At 36.6% G+C, this 21,794-nt stretch overlaps 2 protein-coding genes across 2 annotated transcripts; one reads left to right on the forward strand and one right to left on the reverse strand.

The window, feature by feature from the left end:
• Window positions 1-1,224: 1,224 nt before the first annotated feature.
• Window positions 1,225-14,319, forward strand: LOC127836162 (neutral cholesterol ester hydrolase 1-like). The gene is given in 6 exon segments (XM_052362605.1): window positions 1,225-1,278; window positions 5,792-5,951; window positions 6,337-6,435; window positions 11,907-11,970; window positions 13,002-13,246; window positions 13,249-14,319. Coding segments are annotated over 5 exon segments (897 nt in total). The 5' UTR covers window positions 1,225-1,278; window positions 5,792-5,807; the 3' UTR covers window positions 13,594-14,319.
• Window positions 14,320-17,468: 3,149 nt separating this feature from the next.
• Window positions 17,469-21,125, reverse strand: LOC127836163 (synaptic vesicle 2-related protein-like). The gene is made up of 3 exons (XM_052362622.1): window positions 20,608-21,125; window positions 19,618-19,899; window positions 17,469-19,335 (listed from the first exon to the last, which is right to left on the reverse strand). The coding sequence occupies exons 1-3, from the start codon at window positions 21,047-21,049 to the stop codon at window positions 18,569-18,571; spliced, it is 1,491 nt and encodes a 496-aa protein (XP_052218582.1). The 5' UTR covers window positions 21,050-21,125; the 3' UTR covers window positions 17,469-18,568.
• Between the last annotated feature and the right edge of the window lie 669 nt (window positions 21,126-21,794).

A 21,794-nucleotide genomic window follows, 5' to 3' on the forward strand; every position in this document is an offset into this window, starting at 1 on the left:
ACAAAATGGCGGACGCACCCGGTTGCTTTTTAAACAAAGACCGTTGATTTTGAACTCGCATGTGATAGTCAATTCTAATCCAACTTGTAACATCAAAACATCAAAATGAAGGAAACAAAAAAAGGATTTTGACAGAAGTTGAACAAAACGCATTTCCCTTCCCTTCTATTAATCCAATAGCACATAATACACTTTGAGTGATCTTTTTGAAACCATTTTTCATCCGATTGTGTCGGTCAGTCGGACCGATTATCTTAAATGACTTGTCGGTCCTGAGAAAAATTTGCCCGTTTTGGTGAACCCTGATATATAATATATATATATATATATATATATATATATATATATATATATATATATATATATATATATATATATATATATATATATATATTAGGACCAAAGAATTTTTTTCAAGTACCTGTATATAAGGTCAAAAAAAAAATTTTTCAAGTACCTGTGATCTCCACCACCAACATAGATTGCGTCTGCGACTAATAACTCAATAAATGAGCGGAAATTTTCAAAACAGCTAAGGCCATATGTTTTGGTTTAAAACATAAGCTATGGCCTGTGTTTGTGTTCTGTTTAAATGTTGGAGTAATCAGTGCGTTCAAAATCCTATTGTAATTGTATGTCAACGAGATATTTGGGTCAAATATACTTAATAGTTTCCCTATGTAATTCTATGTAAAAGCGACATCTTTAATCGAAACTAAATTCGCATCATTGTGCACATAGAGACCCCCATAACCATACCTTTTCTTAAAGGCCATTCTAAGAGGAGTCGATTTGGGCAACAAAAAAGATATGTCATGAATGAACAACCGTTTTCTAGTGGAATGTAACCTTTTTCAATGCAATGTTTTACTCACGCTGGATCAGCAGACGATTTATTGCTTAAATCTGCCTATCTTACGGATCAATCGTAACACTTCTTCGATCTCCGGAGTCTCCGTTAAGAGCTACTTTATGTAATAAAAAGCTGGTTGGGTCCAGAGTGTCTTACGGATGTGTCTGGAGATAGCTGATGTAGCATGATTGTATTTTACTATAGTGTCTAATTTTATCATATTTCAGGGATTTAGTAGTGAGCACCTATTCATGCCCTACTACTTTCTCCAAAAGAGGTCAGAACAATAGTTTAAAGTGTACGACATGCCTTCGAATCAACTATGATATTTTTTTAAGAGAGTACTACATGAAACGGTTATTTAGTATACTGTAACCTATTCAGTCATAATTTGTGGTACGGTCGATTATTATTATCTCAATCAGGTATGCATAATTTCATTGTTTTTTTTTACATACGGTTTGAAATAACGACACGTATTCTTCAAGAATACTCAATATACTTGTATATTTATTTCAGCACTTCTGCACATGAACAATAATGTTTGAAGTATTTATTCTTAATATATTAAATCGCGTTTACCTCCCCTGAATCATATCGGTTGCAATACACTAAATGATCGCTTCATGTAGGGCTGTACTCTCTAAAAAAATATCATAGTTGACAGGAAGGCATGTTTTACACTTTTTACCATTATTCGGGTGTTATCTTGCGGTGATAATGGTAGGGCATGAATAGGTGTTCACTACTGAATCCCTGAAATATGATACACGTGAAGACTATCGTAAACCATTGCACTAGAAAAGGTTACATTCCACTAAGAAACGGCCGAAAAAAATTTTTGCAAAAACAGTCGATTTTGATTTGTGTCAAGTTCTTTTTTGCATTGTACATGACATATCTTTTTTATTGCATAAATCGATTCCGCTTAGAATGGCCTTTAAGAAAAATTATGGTTATGGGGGTCTCTATGTGCAAAATGTTGCATTTATTTTCGCTCAAAGTTGCCGCATTTACATTGAATTATATAGGGAAATTATTTAGTGTATTATGACCTAAACGCAAAACCAGGCCTAGTCACAAAGGAGCTGTATTTACAGAAAATCATCATTTTTTTAGTGGGATATGACGCGTTTTGGCAAATTTCACGGAATAAATGCGTTTGTTTCACGAATTTAAGGAGCACCGTGAGTTTCTAAGAAGAAAATACGTTTTCAGAGGAAAATAAGAAAAAAAACGTACAAAAACTCGTCTTGAGCATCCCAAATCGCAACAATTTGTACTGAAAGAGCTCATGAACACGTTTTAATAGTTGTTTACTTCTTTTTCTACATAGCTTGTAACAATATTCCAGTATTTTGACCGATTGTAATTATTTAGGGTAATCGTTTTACGCCTGAACGCCCGTTATAAATCAATGCTCCGAACGCGAAAGCCACATGGCTTATCAGACGTTATAATAAAATGCATTTTCAAGCATTTCTACGTGAAAGATCGGTCTGAAAATTGGCATGCACATAGAAAATAGGTTTATAATTATCGAGAAGTGCTTATTTTTCGCGATGTTAACAGTAAACGTTGTCTTATAGGTTGCAATACACTAAATGATCGCTTCATGTAGGGCTGTACTCTCTAAAAAAATATCATAGTTGACAGGAAGGCATGTTTTACACTTTTTACCATTATTCGGGTGTTATCTTGCGGTGATAATGGTAGGGCATGAATAGGTGTTCACTACTGAATCCCTGAAATATGATACACGTGAAGACTATCGTAAACCATTGCACTAGAAAAGGTTACATTCCACTAAGAAACGGCCGAAAAAAAAAGTTGCAAAAACAGTCGATTTTGATTTGTGTCAAGTTCTTTTTTGCATTGTACATGACATATCTTTTTTATTGCATAAATCGATTCCGCTTAGAATGGCCTTTAAGAAAAGGTATGGTTATGGGGGTCTCTATGTGCAAAATGTTGCATTTATTTTCGCTCAAAGTTGCCGCATTTACATTGAATTATATAGGGAAATTATTTAGTGTATTATGACCTATCGGCCGCAATCCATTCTACATTCTATACATAAATGGTGACGTCACTACGTTATTGTCAGTAAGGTTACAATATACTAAATCTTTTTGGAGTGCAATGCTATACTCTTTAAAAACCTGAACATAATTTATAAGAAGACACAATTCTCTGTGTGGGCACTTGCCATGACTTTATTTTAGAATGTTTCTTTGTGCATGTGGTAGGGAAAACATTGATGTTTAACAGAAATTCACTCATTTGCTTGAAGGTTAAAGACTACATGAGACTTTGACAGATGGCGGGAAACCCTCATCCACTGGTACGAACCCGGTAAATTGATGGCTGTAAAACAGTGACCGCTGATTCGCATCGAGTTCTTTCTTGCAAAACGCATGACCCCCCTTTTTTATTGTCTAAATCATTGCGACTTGGAATGCTCTTTAAGAAAAGGTATGGTTATGGGGGTCTCTATGCGCAAAAGTTTGACTTTATTTTTTGTTGAAGTTATTGCTTTTACATTGAATTTGTGTAGGAAATCTTTTGGTATATTGTAACCGTAAGACCGGTGTGACACAATGGCCGCAATCTGGATCAGCAGACGATTTACTGCTTTTAAAGGTCCCAATATACTAACATATTTTCTTATCAAATTCAATGTAAAAGCAACACTTAAACAAAAAATACTCTCATAACCATACCTTTTCTCGAACAGCATTCCAAGCCGAATCGATTTAAACAATGAAAAAGATAGGTCACGCGGTATGTAACTTGTAAGAAAGAACTCGACACGAATCAAAGGTCACTGTTTTACGGCCATCTATTTACCGGCTTCTCTCCAGTTGATGAGGGTTTCCCGCCATCTGTCAAAGTCTGATGTAATCTCCAACCTTCAAGCAAAAGAGTGGATTTCTAGTAAAACAACAATGTTTTTCCTACCACATTCACAAAGAAATATTCTGAATAAAGTCATGGCAAGTGAGCCTACAGAGAATCGTGTCTTAAAATATGATGTTCATGTTTTTAGAGGGTATAGCAATAATAGCACCAAAAGTATTAAGTATACTGTAACCTAAAATCTTATATCTTACTGAGGAGTCAGAGATAGCCGATGTATCACGATTGATATCGGGCGATTACATAGAGAATAATAGGTTAGTGTTGATTATAGATCAGGTTTATCATGCGAGGCTTAGAAAACAAAAAGCACGAGCCTTGGCGAGTGCTTTTTCGTTTTCGTGCCGAGCATGATAAACCTGATCTATAATCAACACTAACCTATTATTCTATTTATCCCACTTTTTATTCAGTAAACTTTTTTTATTTAAACAAAATAAGTTTTCATGAGTGTTTGTCGTACTTTGATAATGACTGTAGTGTAACCAAGGTCAGGGTATTACTCCGCGTTCCAAAAATAACCGCTGATCAAATAATCATTTTTTTAAATCAGAATATCGTTCTGTAACAAAGTGTCGAGCGTTATTAATTACAATTTTAATCATATTGAATTGCAAATCTTTAAGTTTTATGATATCAATATGACATTAAGTTGTTATATACAAGGAACTACATTTGTTTACAACGTAGCCTAACACCACACACAATTCACTTTCGATATCAAACTATCGAGTCGATCACGAGGTGCACAATATTTGCTTCTTTGTTATAATATGTGGTTATTTCGTGACGAAATAACAAAGATTACTTGGATTTAAGCTAATTATATACATTAACATTTTGAATGTTGAAAGTGGCACCAAAGAATTGTGAGGCAAAGTTGTTCGAACTAGAGAAAGACATTTGCTGGTGAAGTGACTGGGTGGGGCGAACATCAAGATCAACTTGTTCGACGGTAGACAGTGGTTGTCTAGGCTGCATTTCGGCCATAGTTTCGGTGCATGAAGGTGAACAAGAGGAATCTGTAGGATTGTAACATTTACTGGACTGAGCAAGAATGATCACTTTTGCTGCTGTTCAACAGATATGTTGGAATAATTGGTTATGGACTGGACATTTTTGTGCCCTGTTATGGCCATGGTTTCAGTGGGTGGAATGTTTGCATTTTGAAGTTTTTGGACCAGTAATTTGCGAACTGAGTGGTTCGTTATTCTCTTGTGCTTGAGAAAGCCGGCGTCTTTTGCCATGGCCTTCAGCATCTGACCTAACTTGTTGACACCCAATTGTTGACGCAAGAATCACCGGGATGCAGTGTCATTTGTGCGTATTGCCAGGTAGAAAAGATGCTTTGAAGAAAAATCAGATGGACGCATATCCGAGTACAGCTTGTAAATGAACACATGATTTCTTGGTCCAGACGATTGTTTTCTACGGTCAAAGGGGAGCAACTCGAACTGACTTCTTCAAAGGGGAGCAACAACAACAGAACCTATTTGCATAGTGTTAAATTTACCTAATACTAGGTTTTAATGACAATAAATGACAAAAAACTCGTTTTTGCTACTTTCCTTTGTTTTATGGTCATTAAGATTGACAAACATTTGAGATTGTTTTTATTATTGATGCACTTGGCAAATACAGGTGACGAGGTGCGTGGGAAAAAGTAGTCCCGGTTCGGCAGTTGATGACGTCATTTCGTGCCATTGATTATAGCCTTGCCGTTGATTACAGATGAAATTTAATCAACGGGGCTTTAATCAACCGATTTCGCTGTAAAAGTGGGATAAATATATTTTACAAGCGTGGTAATCGATTATATATCCGGAATCCTCCACGGGCTTGATTTATGAAATGAATCGTCTGCTGATCAAGAGTGATATTTATAAGGATGTGAGCACTTTTCGGGTAAACAGTGTTTAAGTTTAATTGGCATTTTCGGGGCAGATTTATTGAACATGCGTATGTTTTTAAAATTTTATGAATTTCACTTTACTATGAAATACGTTTACATGATTACAGCTAATTGGTTGAATAAATGGCGTTTCTAAGGAACGCAGCTCTAACCTCACTCGTGGTGGTCCTATTGGCAATATATGTGTGCCCGCGGTTCCCAAAAACAGCCAGTAATCAAGGCACAAAGACAATGGTTGGCCTGTTCTTCAAGTTTCAAGACCTTGTGGTATGGCATCTGTTATACCTGATTAATGGCTTTAATTGTATTTCTCTGAATGCAAGATTTGCTCATCCGGCTTCTAGATAGTTTGTGTTAAAACGGAAAAGTTATGTTGCGGACCAGTTTATTTGAAATCGACTTCAAATACTCAGAAAATGGGCAAATATCAATTTAAGTTCAATACTTCTATGCATGCAGTATATATATAACATTCATATTTAATACCAGATTTGCTCACATATAAGATTTTTTAACGAAAACAATATCGTATTGTATTTAGAGTAATATTTGCATTTTGCCATAGGGTTCTTTAAATAAATGTCACACATTTAGAAAAAATAAAATTAATTTTGGGCTTTTTTAAATTTTGCACTTATTTACACAATTTCAGACTTATGTGGGTGAACATATTGGCCTTGACCCGGTACAAATTGCCAACTCGTTTTCTAACATCATTTTCCTGCTAGATCGACCTGTCGCAGATGTCAATGTAGGTATATCGTAATAATTATAATACCACAAGTAACTTGCACTGATGCAAATAACTTCGTTACAACACAAACACCTTTATGTGTAAGTCTATTCTGAAAATTCCCCTTTAAACCAAGTAAAGCTTTTACGGGAGAAGACGATAACAATAGAAGGTGTCGAAGTGACGGTGTTTCGCCCTGCCAAGGACATTGGCTCGCTCAGCCAAGGCATCATACACATCCATGGCGGTGGCTTTGTATCCCTTTCACCCGGTACTACATTCTAACAATGTGCGACCAGCTTAGCTTCAGATCAGCCAGCGTAAATACGCAGTCTGGTCTGGAGAGCGTTTCTATTCGCAGGTGGCATAAACACCATTATCGCATGACGCGGCTAATATTTACATAAATTTGATTATATCTAAACATGTATCGGCTTAAAATTATCTTAAGGTTACTACACTTTTTCTCGTACAGAGAAAAAGCAAACACACAATACAGGTATGAAAATCTAGCTTACTATAAGCCGCGTTGAAAAAGTATAGACTTGATAAAGTTTAAGCTATATACACCGTTGCTTTAAATACAAGACACTCTTTGAATGTTATAACATTGGATTAATGAAAAGTCTTTCTTTATTTCTTTTGCGTTCCATCAATCAATGTTAAACATGATCACAATTAAATATTCCCAAATAAATGCGACCGGGAAAGGGCAATGCGATATGAACACCATGAAAACATTACATAAAGGTGAACTATCAATAGCTTTTATGAAACAGACAACAATATAGAACTAAAACCTTTAGAAAGATCTCACCGCTGCATAGTTAAAAAATAATTTATTTAAACAACAATATTTAAGACTTCGCTTTCATACACGTTATTACCATTTAGTGTGTGTACATTTCATTTCGAATATAAATGTCAAATAATCGTGTTAGCCATATATACAGTGTATTCAAAGACGTAAACATATTATGTGACAGAATAAAATAATAATTTAATTTTGTGTATACAAGGTGCCTGTACCACGTGACTTTTTCGGCTATGTGTGGGACAAACGAATGTCAACAAACCATCGTTTCAGGTACGTTTCTGATAATTTCTTCATTAATTCAAAACCATTTTCAAAAAAACAAAGACGAGAGCCCGGTCATTGTCAAAATACACAACTGTGTTAAGTTTGCGCAAAATTAATTAAGTATTTTTTTCCAAAAAGTGCAACTGCGTGTTTGAAAACACACAAAGTGCTATGCTATGTGTGGTATATTTGTTATTCAATCAACAAAAGCGTTTATTACAATATTGTTGAAGGTTTAAAATATAGGGCGGACATTGTAATTCTTCATAGAGAAGCTACATATATTGTATGTTTGCGCATATACATCTGATTCGGAGTCTGTGTATAAAAATGCAATAATGCTATGTGTGGGACACATTTTTTAAATGCTATGTGTGGTATGCAAGAATGTTCCCGTCAGTTCTGCATTTAATTTGAACACAGTTTTGTAAGAATCTAAAACATATATCAGTCTGTACTGAAAATATATCAAATTAACCAAATGTTACATGATGGAATACTGAAGTAATTGTGTAATGTTTAAACAATTTATGTTTAATTGAACATAAATTTTAAATAAAATACAAAGCCTAATTGTTATCCAACCAATGGTCTTTTTTAACAAACATGTTATGTTGAACTATAATATTTTCTTTTTTTGACTTATTGTCTTTAAATAAATATCATGATTGATATTTCTGCCTGATTATTAAATTCGGTCCTTTTTTATAAAGGAATGACAAAAAAAGTAAAAGCACTTGCTTTAAAATGGGTTTTACTTCTGTTGTTTTTCAGACTTGACAAGGATTAGTCGAAGGATTTGTAACGCTTTAAGGCGCGAAGCTGTGTTAGAATTAGATGAACACCATCAAACCACACGGAAGGTGTTATGCGGCAAGTTAATTATCAAAACCACAGTGACAGAGACGGACCCAGCTTCATTCTGCTATGTTTACGGAAAGCTATTTCAACTAACTATGCAAACATGCCATTTAATATGTATTTTGGCATAATCAAAACAAAGTGTATGTATTGATATTTGTGTATATTTATGTGTTTTGTATCTATGTTATTGATTAAATTGATTAGATATGAAATCTGAGTATATATGTTTATAAAACAATTGTTTCATAACAAATAACAATATAAATCCAATGATGATTGTTTGTGGTCTATTAAGTTCATTTAGTTTCCAATATCATCTCCATATGAATATCTTAAGTATATCAAAATAAACACTTCATTAATAATAACATTGCTTTATAACCAGCATGCACATGTTACAATAGAAATTAAAGCACCAAGTACATAAAGAAATACATCAGTATTCGCAAAGTTACAAATCTTGCTATACAAACATATAAATGATCTAATTAACACGTAACAAATTACCAAATTATGGAATAACTATTTTTTATACATTTGATTCTTAATATTTAATCACCTAAACTTGTTTTATCAGTAGTTTAATTTTGCAGTACCGCCCCATTAATATCTTTATTTTAACTTTACAGTACTGCCCCTGGATTTTGTTCACGTCATTGTGTTTTCGCGCGTCAATTACGTCATAACTCTTTCTCTGTTCCTGGGTACATGGATTTTTGTGACGTCATACGACCAACTTTCCAAGTTGTAATCTACATGCATAGGTCATTGAGTTTATAATTTTATTTTCTCTGTGACAGCCGTTTCTTGTTTGATTTATTTTTTAGCAGTACATAAATAACCAAGCAATGTAATATGGAACTTTTACACCCATTATTGCTGCTTCTTCCTGTATTTGTGCGATAATGATCTGAAATATAAACTTCATGATGCTATATTTATGCCCCCTTCGAAGAAGAGGGGGTATATTGCTTTGCTCATGTCGGTCGGTCTGTCGGTCTGTCCGTCCACCAGGTGGTTGTCAGACGATAACTCAAGAACGCTTGGGCCTAGGATCATGAAACTTCATAGGTACATTGGTCATGACTAGAAGATGACCCCTATTGATTTTGAGGTCACTAGGTCAAAGGTCAAGGTCACGGTGACTCGAAATAGTAAAATGGTTTTTTGAATGATAATTTTAGAAAGCATACGCGGCCAACAGGGCACACTCTGAACAATATTACTGAAGCAACTGGTCTGTTATCCTAAATCTATAATTATCAGTCCAATGAAACATCATCCTTTTAGTAAAATACAGTGGATCAGTAAAAATATTATCAGAATATGAGATTTTTTGTATATTTTGTATATTAAATATTGTGTTAATGTTTAATTTTGTTGATTAATATAAATATAAGCAGGACAGGGGAGGTAATACACTACAGGGGAAACAAATGCAATAAGTTTAAATTTATTGTTACAGATTTGCCTCCCTTGTAATATATTTAAATTTTACCAAATGTAAGGCTAACTGCATTTTTGTAATGCATACTACTACTACTACTACTACTACTACAACTACTACTAATACTAATACTGCTACTACTGCTGCTGCTGCTGCTGCTGCTACTACTACTACTACTACTACTTCTTCTACTACTACTACTACTACTACTACTACTACTACTACTACTACTACTACTTCTACTTCTACTGCTACTACTACTACTACAACTACTCTACTACTACTACTACTACTACTACTACTACTACTACAACTACTACTACTACTACTACTACTACTACTTCTACTACTACTACTACTACTACTACTACTCTACTACTACTACTACTACTACTACTACAACTACTACTACTACTACTTCTACTACTACTACTACTACTACAACTACTACTACTATTTCTTCCACCACCACCACCACCACCATTCACAGTGACAGAAAACGTATTCAGTGACAAAAAACGTATTCACACAATTGCTGCTACTACAACGTATAGCCCATATAGGGGGGCATGCATGTTTACAAACAGCCCTTGTCTTAAATCTTTTTCTATAAAGAAGGAATGTAGTTGACACTTGTTCATAGTTTCATTCCATCGTTCCTCAAAAAGTTGTAACTCTGTTGCTCTGGTATCTTCAATACCATTGAGTAATTAAATGGTAATTAAATTGAATGCGTTTTAATTCGCTTTTATTATTGTTTAATTTTAGTTACAATGCTACGAGGTTAAATTTTATTTACACGTACATGTATTGTGAATACTGCTGGGCCAAGTGTGAGGTTGAGCGCTCCAAAACCGCTTTAAACCCCAAATGCTTTGCATTGACCGTTCCAAGGCGGTGACCCCAGCTTTATTCTTATTTGTGTTTATGTTGTTTTGTATTGTGCTGTATTGTCCTGTTTTGGCAATCGGTCACTTGCCTTAAATAAAGGACCTACTAATTGTTTATAATAATAATTCAATACTACTCCAGCAGCTGGAGTTTCACTTCTCTATATTCTCTTCCCATAGATTCGATTGTGCCAGATCATAGGTTAAGGTTCATTCTCTCATAGATTCAATAGGGCCCGATCATAGTTTAAGGCTTCTCCTCCCATAGATTCGATCGTGCCCGATCATAGTTTTAGGCTTCTCCCATAGATTCGATGATGCCCGATCGCAGTTTAAGACATCTCCTCCCATAGATTCGATTGGGCCCGATCATAGTTTAAGGCCTCATCTCGTATATATTCCATTGAGCCCGATCATATTTTAAGGATCTCTTCCCATGTATTCGATCATAGTTTAAGGCCTCTCCTCCCATATATTCGATGGGCCCAATCACAGTATAATGTTACTTCTCCCATAGATTCGAAAGGGTCCGATCATAGTTTAAGGTTTCTTCTCGCATATTTTCGATCGGACCCGATCGTAGTTTAAGGTTACTTCTAACATAATTCGATAGGGCCCGATCTTAGTTTAGGGCTTCTCCTCCCATAGATTCGATTTGGCCCGATCATAGTTTAAGGCTTTTCCTCTCATAGATTCTATAGGGCCCGATCATAGTTTAAGACTTTTTCTCGCATATATTCGATTGGACCCGATCGTAGTTAAATGTTACTTCTAACATAGATTCAATAGGGCCCGATCATAGTGTAAGGCTACTCCTCCCATATATTCGATTGAGCCCGATCAAAAATTCAGGCTACCGGTACTCGTCCCATATACTATATTCGACTGGGCCCGATAATAGTTTAAGGCTTCTCCTCCAATAGATTCGATTGGGCCCGATTATAGTTTAAGGCTTCTCCTCCAATTAGGCCCGATCATAGTTTGAGGCTTCTCCTCCCATATATTTGATTGGGTCCGATCATAGTTCAAGGCTCCTCCTCTCATTGATTCGATAGGGCCCGATCATAGCTTAAGGCTGTTTGTAGCATGATAGAGAATATCGCATTGAACATTCGCTAAATTATAAAAGTTCGAGCATGATTTTTGCGTGTCATTTTTGTTCTTACATGCTTATATTACACAAACATATTTCTTTATTACTGCTTAGCCCACTATGCGAATTACATTAGAGAAGTGGTGCGAAAGACAAAAGCGGTCGTGTTATCAATCAAGTAGGTGCTTGCATGTTTTGTATACTTTGTCGAATTGCCGGTTTGATTGTACAAGATATCATATTTGTTTCGTTTTTGTTATTAGATTGTGTACACGCATCGATTTACTGAATCATTAAATAATTATTTCCTTGATAAGTTCTTGTAAATGAAATTCATTTATCAAGGTATTAAACATATTAAGTGTTCACTTTTATTGACAGTTTTTCAAAGTGTGATATTCCTTATTCGAATAACAGTATCCTTTTAATGCATGTTTCAGTTATCGACTGGCTCCAAAATACTTATTTCCCATTCCGTTTGATGATTGCCTCGCGGTTACCCGTCACATTTTGAACAACCCCAAAAATAAGGTGTTCACCCAGACCAAATAGGACTTAAAGATAGTGTTTGTTCTTCCTTTTTGTTATGTCAACGCATTAGGTAGTAAGATATATTTTCCATCAGTTGGTTCGTTTATTCATCCCAAAACATGTACGGAATCCAAGTTTGTATTCATCCAGTTTTTGAAAAATCCAGAAAGGTTCCTCTGTATAGCAGTTTGTTGCGCAAATTTGATCATGTGAATAACTGAAAGAGTGAGCGTTGTAAGTCAAATACATAACGAAGCTCTTTAGTATCAATATAGAGCACATCTGAGTTCTTACCTCCCATCATTGAAATAGTGAGGCTTCTTGCGCAAAAATGGATCGAATGCCAGATGCGACCAGTGTAGCTACAGACCAGCTTGCAAATCCATGCAGTCTGGTCAGTAGCTACCCTGTCAGCTTATGAGACCACACAACCTCTCGTGACTTTTAACGTACAGGTCAGGCTGAGCTTGGACTACAATGGTCGCATATGGCTTACTAGCTTTTTGTCGCATGACGCTGGTCATTATAGGACTTTGAAATACCGGTTCACTCAGTTCAGCTTCATAAAAAGGATCACAATATAGCACCTTGTTGTACATGTATTTCATATCCTGTGTATAACTTAAATGTTGTGTAACGATTTAAATATTTGTTATGTTACTGTTAATTGTGTTCAAGGTGACAGCGCGGGTGGCAACCTTGTAGCGGCCGTTTCGCTAAACATTTCTTTAGATGCCAACTTCCCGAAGACTGTCATCAAGTTCATGTCACTTGACTACCCTTTCCTGCAAGCTGTGGATTTGCGTCTGCCGAGCTACCGGAAGTACGAAAATGGCCCCTGCTTCCTGGACAAACTCCGGATGATGAAATGCATGCTTAGATTTACAATTTTTTCTACAATAACGAACAATAAAGCTATCTAGATAACAAGCTTAGAGACCACGTTGATGCATCATTACTACCAACTGCTGACGAAAACGCGGAATCAGAAACGTTTTTTCGCGAAAAGGCGTCTGTTAATGCTGACGAAGTGAAGGAAATTCTGAGCGTAATAACAAATCCAATGTTCTCGCCGCTGATTGCAACGGATGAAGACCTGGCCGCGCTGCCGCCTGCCTATATCACGAATTGTGAGTTTGACGTGCTCCGAGACGACGGCTTCCTCCTGGCGGCGCGTGGGAGTACCGGTGGAGCACTCGTACGTCCCAAGCGAGGAGCACGCTTTCGTCATGAATGTCAACACAGAGGAAGCGGCCATGGTCGAACTTGACAAATTCGTACAGTTCTTTCAGAAAATTTTAGAATTTAATATATAATAACGGACGCAAATTGTGTTAAGAACAACTACATTCGTTTATGGCCATTAACATCCAGTTTCGATCATATACGTACTGAAGTCAAGATCTCGGGTATGTGATTTGTTGAAACTGTTGGAACATCTCTTTTCGTTACGTCAACAAGCCAACAAAAGCAAATATATAGATCAATTTTCAAGTAAACAGTAAACCAGCATGACTCATTACTAACGTTAGGACTGCCTCTATGAGAGTTCGAAGCCATTGTGCACCATTTAATTTTTAGGAGTTTGTTTAAAAAAAGCAAGACTGAAATATTCACAGAGTAAAGGCATTGTCCCAGCAAAGTTTACGGACCCCGATATCATAATTTAATACAACGTAGAAAAAAACATTCTTACCGCTCTTGCCGTTATGCATCAAAGCCAACCCTCCAGCACCATTTGAAACCTTTGTTTACACATGTTCAAGTGGCCGACATTTTAAACACACGAGTGATTTCATTGGTTCAACGCAAATGTGTGTCTTAACTCTCTGAAGATTTCATACTTGAATCGGGTCTGAAGACCGAGTTCGTGGAAATCGCTGCAGTTTTGATGAAGTTATGGCTTTTCAAAGCGATGCACTCTGTTTTCGGGTCATTTCGAGTTGAATACCTTGTTATATAAATATTTGATAGAGAAAATATTATTTTCAGATAAGTTGTTTTTTCGTTATACACATGTAATTTGAGTATTTTAAATTCAAAATGATGTTTTCACTATTAAATATCATAGCCACACGCTAACCACCTGTGATTCTAAATACATCGAACAAGTTTGTTATATGAAGGTTGTTAAGTATTCAAGTAGACTGTATTTATAATTATACCCCCATTACCAATGGTAATGGGGGCTATAAAGGAGTCACTTTGTCGGTCGGTCTGTCTGTCGGTCTGTCTCGAAAGCTTGTCCGGGCCATAACTATGTTGTTCATCGTGAGATTTTAAAATCATTCGGCACATTTTTCACCATCATTGGATGGTATGTCGCGCGAAAGAATGATGTCGATATCTCAAAGGTCAAGGTCACACTTTGAGTTCAAAGGTCGAAAAGATCATAAATGAGCTTGTCCGGGCCATAACTTTGTCATTTATTGTGAGATTTTAAAATCATTTGGCACATTTGTTCACCATAATTGGACGGTGTGTCGCACGAAAGAATTACGTCAATATCTCCAAGGTCAAGGTCACACTTTGAGTTCAATGGTCAAAAATGGCAATACATGAGCTTGTATGGGCAATAAATATGTCGTTCATGGTGAGATTTTAAAATCATTTGGCACATTTGTTCACCATCATTGGACGATGTGTCGCGCGAAAGAATATGTCGATATCTCCAAGGTCAAGGTCACACTTGGAGTTCAAAGGTCAAAATGGCAATAAATGAGCTTGTCTGGGCCATAACAATGTCGTTCATTGTAAGATTTTAAAATCATATGGCACATTTGTTCACCATCATTGAACGGTGTGTCGCGCGAAAGAATTACGTCGATATCTCCAAGGTCAAGGTAACACTTTGAGTTCAAAGGTCAAATTAGGCCATAAATGAGCTTGTCCGGGCCATAATTATGTTGTTCATTGTGAGATTTAAAAATCATTTGTTTACCATCATTGGACGGTGTGTCGCACGAAAGAATTATGTTAATATCTCCAAGGTCAAGGTCACACTTTGATTTCAAAGGTCAAAAATGGCCATAAATGATAATGGCATAATAATTCTTAAAAATCGCCATAAATTAGCTTCTCTTGTTTTGTGAAGACAGCATGCAAAATAGTCTGTCAATGCGGCACGTGGGGGTATACGTCACGTCTGTGACAAAGCTCTAGTTTGTAGTAACTTATGTCCAACTATAGCAAAATATGCACTACAATAAACATAAATATTGTGTGAGAATAAGTTAACAATTTATTAACAAACAGTCAATTTTAATGAAACAGCTGCTACACGGTGTAGACGCATATTGGTGGCCTTTCTGTCAAAGTGCTGCCTCTCTGTTCATTATTGGCTGTCTCTCTGTCATAAACAAGAAAATGGATGATCGACATTCACAAAACAGGTAACAAAATCAATAATTAAAACCAGTTTACACATTTGTGCATAAAAAGAGCTGGTCCATGTGTTGAAGCATATGTCCAGCTACAGGATCACAGTATTTAGCATGTCTAAACACTTGTCACAAACTCTATCGAAGATGGAATGATGACGAGAGTAGTGGAACAATCGTGCTTACATGCCATTTTGATGACTTTTTAACATAGCGTTTCCGTAATATGTCAAATATCTAGTGTCATTGATAGCATCGTTATGATCAAATCTTTAAATTCAATGTACGCTATATGATAATTTTCATCAATTTTACTTAAAAAATGCCTAGAGAAAATCTCATTGAGTAAGAAATGATGCCTTCTACTACTCCTCCCCAAGTCGAGCAGGAAGAACCAGTACTCGTAGGCATTGGCCGTGCACATGGACATTACAATGATAAGGCAAAGGCTGCCTTCACGACCTTTAAGAAGGACTGGAGCCTTAGCGCTTACGTCTATCCAAAAAGGAACATGCAGTTAGAACACACGACTGCTATTAGGATAACACCGAAGAAGCCTTTTTAGTTGAAGTAGCCGAACCCATTGTCCTAAGGTGCTTTACACGCCTAACGTCTCAACAACGCCTTTAATTAACTCGTCTTAAACTCGAAATCGACGCGAACAACATCGTCTGTTCAAGGCAGATCGATATGTGAATAGTTGTGGTCGTGATTAAGCCGTACATCGCTGTGTGACCGGGCCTTAACAGACGTCTCTGTCAATCACATGAACGTTTACTGTCACTACTACCAAACAAGGTATGTGGACTACCGGTAAGTTCAACGTGTTTAATGTGACAGTAACTTTAACGCGCTCAACATTGTTTTGCATACGCCTCGTCGTCTTGATTAATTGTTATGGTCACCTTGCCAATTTATTCCGTTATCTCATAATGCTGGAAACAAGTACGGGATTGACATGAACATATACTTCCAGACGTTTAAGTATATGGTATTAATACGAGGTATAAGTGAAAACTGTGTGTAACCTGCGTGACACTAACAAATACAATCACCATATCCATACAGGAATACGCAAACATTATGGCCTCTGCCTTAAAGTGAACAACACAATTGTTGCAACCAACGTGTCGCCTAGATATGATGATAAGATACGTGTTCTTGAAATAATGCCAACGTTATTGATCGGATACGAACATGCTCTTTTATTATAGCCATAGAAGGAATATGGACAAACTTCCAAGTCCATAGTGGCATTGACCTCTAAACCAGTTTCATGGCTGTTGCGTGAGACACGTCTTGATATGCTATCACTTGTAGCAAATTATTTTTGAAATCTCGGCATGCGCAATGAAGATAATGGTCATACACAAACATGAACATTCACTATATCCATGTTAGGACAAAGCAAAACTTCACTTGTCCACGTGTACCTTGCAGTCAGCGACATGATTTTGCACGCGCCACGTCGTCTTGATATAAATACCGTTTGTGCACATATATTTCAAACGCCTATAATGCACCACAAAGTTATGAACCGGCACGAAATGTCCCACATGAACATACATACACACTCGGACAGGGGTAACACTATATGCCATTCCTCCGCTTTAATGTTTTGGTCTGTTTGTCGACTACGTGTGATTATGTATAATCAATTCGTGCTGTTGCCCTTCGAATTTGCAGAATATGGTTGATATCAGCCGGCTGCCGGTATATAACAAAGTTTAATATTATTTGTCGGAGAAAACAAACACACTTTGGCAACGGTTTTTGTTTTTTATTTAAATCAATGTATAAGTATGATATTACCGGTAGTCATTTAGCAAGACATAAAACACATCAACCAAACACATTCACAACAACAAATCGTTACAACATGCCTGTAAACGTACATTTTTTTTCAAAGTCTATTCCCAAAAGGTAATGAACATCAATGCATGTGCATGTATATTTGTGACATAATGTGTGAACTGATAATAGTTGTTAAAAACACGCATGTAAAGATATATTCAAGATAATATGTCTTTTTTCAGTTTTTATTAACAATGTCAGAATTGAGCACATATCGAATCGTTGTTATGATGATGTATAATGAAATCATAATCAGAATATTAATTAAACCGTTACTTTTTATTCACGTAGGTATATATATATATATATATATATATATATATATATATATATATATATATATATATATATATATATATATATATATATATATATATATATATATATATACCCATGCATTATATACTGTATACACACAACGAGGAACGAGGACATATCGTTCTCATGCGATTGCATCAACGCTTCAAAGCCATCATTGTTTTCGTGCTGGTAAATAAAAGCAAACTTTGTTCCCATGAAATCTTTAGGACACACACATATTTTGGCATCTTCAATGCACTCAAAAATAGCCACCTGGCAAAAGAAGCGAAAGGCTTCAAAAACATAATCGAAATTTGTGATGTATAAAAAAACTAAACCTCAACATGAAGTATTTCAAATGGCTTTCACCTTTTTCTTCAATTGCTAAACTTCCTATTAAATCGATTTACCCCTAACGCATCACAATATTGAATCATTATCAATATTTCAATAAGAACTTGAAGACAACCTAGAAGTTTCAACCTAAAGCAACATAACATAAATTGACTCTATGTCCCACTCTTGTGTCATAGAGCGTCCGTCTGTCAAACAGCCTTTTTATGACCCTGATGATTCTTTACAATATGTCTGTAACACTTACGGTCTGATATCCTAACAAACTGTTTTGAATTCGACTTCTGTCGTCTTGTTCTCAATTCCACAAGTCCCAGTGTCGATGTACTACCAAGCTGCAGTGAGGTAAGGGACTATTCAAGGTGTCCCGGTCGCGGACCCGTTCTTGTGACAAACGCCGTTAGTTTCCGGCAGCTCGTCGTTTGATCTCGCTGCTAACACATCCGAATCTGATAAACCATTTTGTTCGCACAGCATTGCGTCAGACTTATTGTCTACAAGGCCATGTCTACCGGGCTCAATGTTTAGACCAAAGGAAAACAGTAACTGCAGCGCGAATATAGCCGCCGACAAAGTCGGGTAAAACCACGTGATGTTCGTGGAGAGGACGGACGCTCCGATGAACGCCGTCACCAGACCCGGAAACGCGATCACCATGTACATCCAGGCCAAGGCGATCCCGCGGGTGTCCGTGGGGTAGACTTCCGGTGTGAATGTATTTAGTATGGAGTAAATTGGCACCATGAATAAGTACACTAGAATAACAAAACAGGCTTTCAACACGCTGATATCAATAAAGGCAAATAACAGAAGGCTACTTATTGTGAAGAATGAATAAAATCTTAGACACTTTATTCTCCCTAGTTTGTCTGGTTCTATTAAAACCATAGCTAGTAACAGACCCGGAATCTGACCAAGAAATACACCAAACATATTGAGACTGGGGTCCATGCCCACAGAAACCTTGGTACTCAGGTATTCCGGCAGATACATTGTGACGCCCCAGTAGCCTAGCGACTGCAAGAACCACACGACTGAGCAGAAAAACGTTCGACGTTGTAGAGAGCGATCAAAAAGATCCTGAATTCGTCCTCGCTTTTCTGTTGGTGGACACAATATTTCTCCTGTAAAATGAATGAAAACGGTTGTGCTGTAAGATAACATTTTCTTAGATTGTACAAAACCTAATATATTAGAAACTTAACAGAAGCATACCTGTATTCAACAATATATTGTTGCTTATTTTTTTCGGCGAGACACAAGAGAATTTTTAGCTTGTGCATACTGCTAGTGCTTTAATTATATATGACCATAATTTTGTATCAATAAAACGAGTGTGTGTTTCTATGCACATTATTATGTACTCGTTTGAAAGAGATTATATTATACTTGCCATATCAGCATACCTGGTGGAAGGATGACGTTGTTCTGACGAGCAATCTCCTCCAGCACATGCATGCCCTCTTCGTGACGGCCGCTCACGTACAGGAACCGCGGCGATTCGTACCGGAACCACAGACGGTACACAAACACGAGGCACGCGGGGCCCGTGCACGCTACCACGAACCAGCGCCATCCGTGCGGTTTCAGTAGAACCCAGGCCATGGCAGAGGTGTACACAGCCCCTAGAGCTCCACACAGGGTGATTACGACCATGATGCTGCCGCGCTTCTTCTGGGGTAGGAATTCTTTGAGAAAACGAAAGTGAAACAAACGATTTAAAATAGCTTGAAAAAATAATAAAAAGGCTTTTACTAGATAAATATGCGATATGTGAAGCCATTTTCATGCATGTTTAATAAAGTATTATGAAGAAAAGGGGCCATCGACGAATTCCAAATAACTCATACTTAAAAGCCTGCATGATTACGTTAAAAAGAATTCCTATTATTTTGGACCCATGCCATTTGCAAATACATGTATGTGGCACTCGAGAAATGTCACAGTTAACATAGGTTTAAATAGATACTGAATTGAAATGTCAGATATATTTTGATATTACTGTAGGAACAACTATAAGTAGCATGACATACATAATATACACTCATGGCACTTCCAACAAACAATAACTTTTTTCATAATTTCTCGATTATAGTTCTACGAGTCTGGTATGGTCTAATTTCACACACGCTTTTTAATAAAATATAAAAACAATAGATCTTATTGTATAGAAAAAAATAATACACAGTAAAATGTCAATATTGTTTGCATGCTTTCATTTAAACGTTCTACGAGACCACGCCCGCACGTGGCCTTGATAAAAAAAAACTGTGAGAGCGTCATCGATGAACGATTTGCATGCGACGGTTTGAACATATATATTTAGCCTTGATAAGTACATCAGTGGCAAATAATAATTTATTATTTCCTACACAGGTCACATAATAAATACTTACCTAACAACAGCACAAAGTTAACATTCTCTATTCCTGAAGTCCCACAAGATGCAAGTGATCGCAGAGCGACAAAGAGCCAGAAATTCTTCGGAAACGCCGAACCTATTCCAAATGCTACCACTAGCGCAATTGCAACAAGCAGTGGTGTTTGCCTCCCGATTCTGTCACTAAGAGACCCGAACACGAAGCTCGCTATGAAGCTGGAGATCCCACAGGAGAATGGCAGAAAGGGAAACATCATGTCACTCAAATCCCATTCAGATTTAATCGGTGAACTCAGGAACACAATGAGCATCATCTGAGCACATGCTGCAAAATAGGCACCACATGTAAAAATCAACATTTTAACATGAAACTTTCCAAAGTCCAGTTTAGAGAAAACTTCGTCCAAATTTCTGGCTCGGTTGTCATCTTGTAAAGGCTGTCTTTCAATCGACTCCATCGTGGGACCTAGTCTCCATGCGCGCACTGACCTCTGTCTCGCCGGTTTGTTTACTAAAATATGCCAAGTTAAGCGAATGTTAAGGTCATTAAAAGCTAAAGTGTAAGCTAATTTTATCGATATTACGAATACAATACCGCTTGATATGAAATAAGGGTAAGATCAGAGTTGTGTAGTCACTATTCTGCACTATTGACGCCGCACAGATGACTCAAAAAAATAAACAAATAAATGGTATTCACTATTTTTGTAATGTTCCATTGGAAATTACTGCAGTGACATCATTAACATGTTTATTATTACATTCTGAATTAAGTTTGTCGATCATGGCTTTTGCATTGACTTGCATAAACAAATGTCATGCAAATTGTTATACTTTATATTCTACTTTAAAGGGATCTTTTCACGCTTTGGTAAATTGACAAAATTGAAAAAAGTTGTTTCAGATTCGTAAGTTTTCGTTTTAGTTATGATATTTGTGAGGAAACAGTAATACTGAACATTAACCATGCTCTAATATAGCCATGATATGCATCTTTTGACGATTTTAAAACCTAAAAATTATAAAGCGTTGCAACGCGAAACGATTGAATAATTTGGAGAGTTCTGTTTTTGTCGTTAAATTTTGTGAAACTACGAAGATTGCTTATATAAGGTATAAAATACGTCAAGAATGTATACTCGGCGGAATAGCTCAGTAGGCTAAAGCGTTTTTACTTCAGGGCTCTGGCAGGACTCCAGGGGT

Source organism: Dreissena polymorpha, chromosome 1 (assembly GCF_020536995.1).
Source record: "Dreissena polymorpha isolate Duluth1 chromosome 1, UMN_Dpol_1.0, whole genome shotgun sequence".
NCBI lineage: Eukaryota > Metazoa > Mollusca > Bivalvia > Myida > Dreissenidae > Dreissena > Dreissena polymorpha.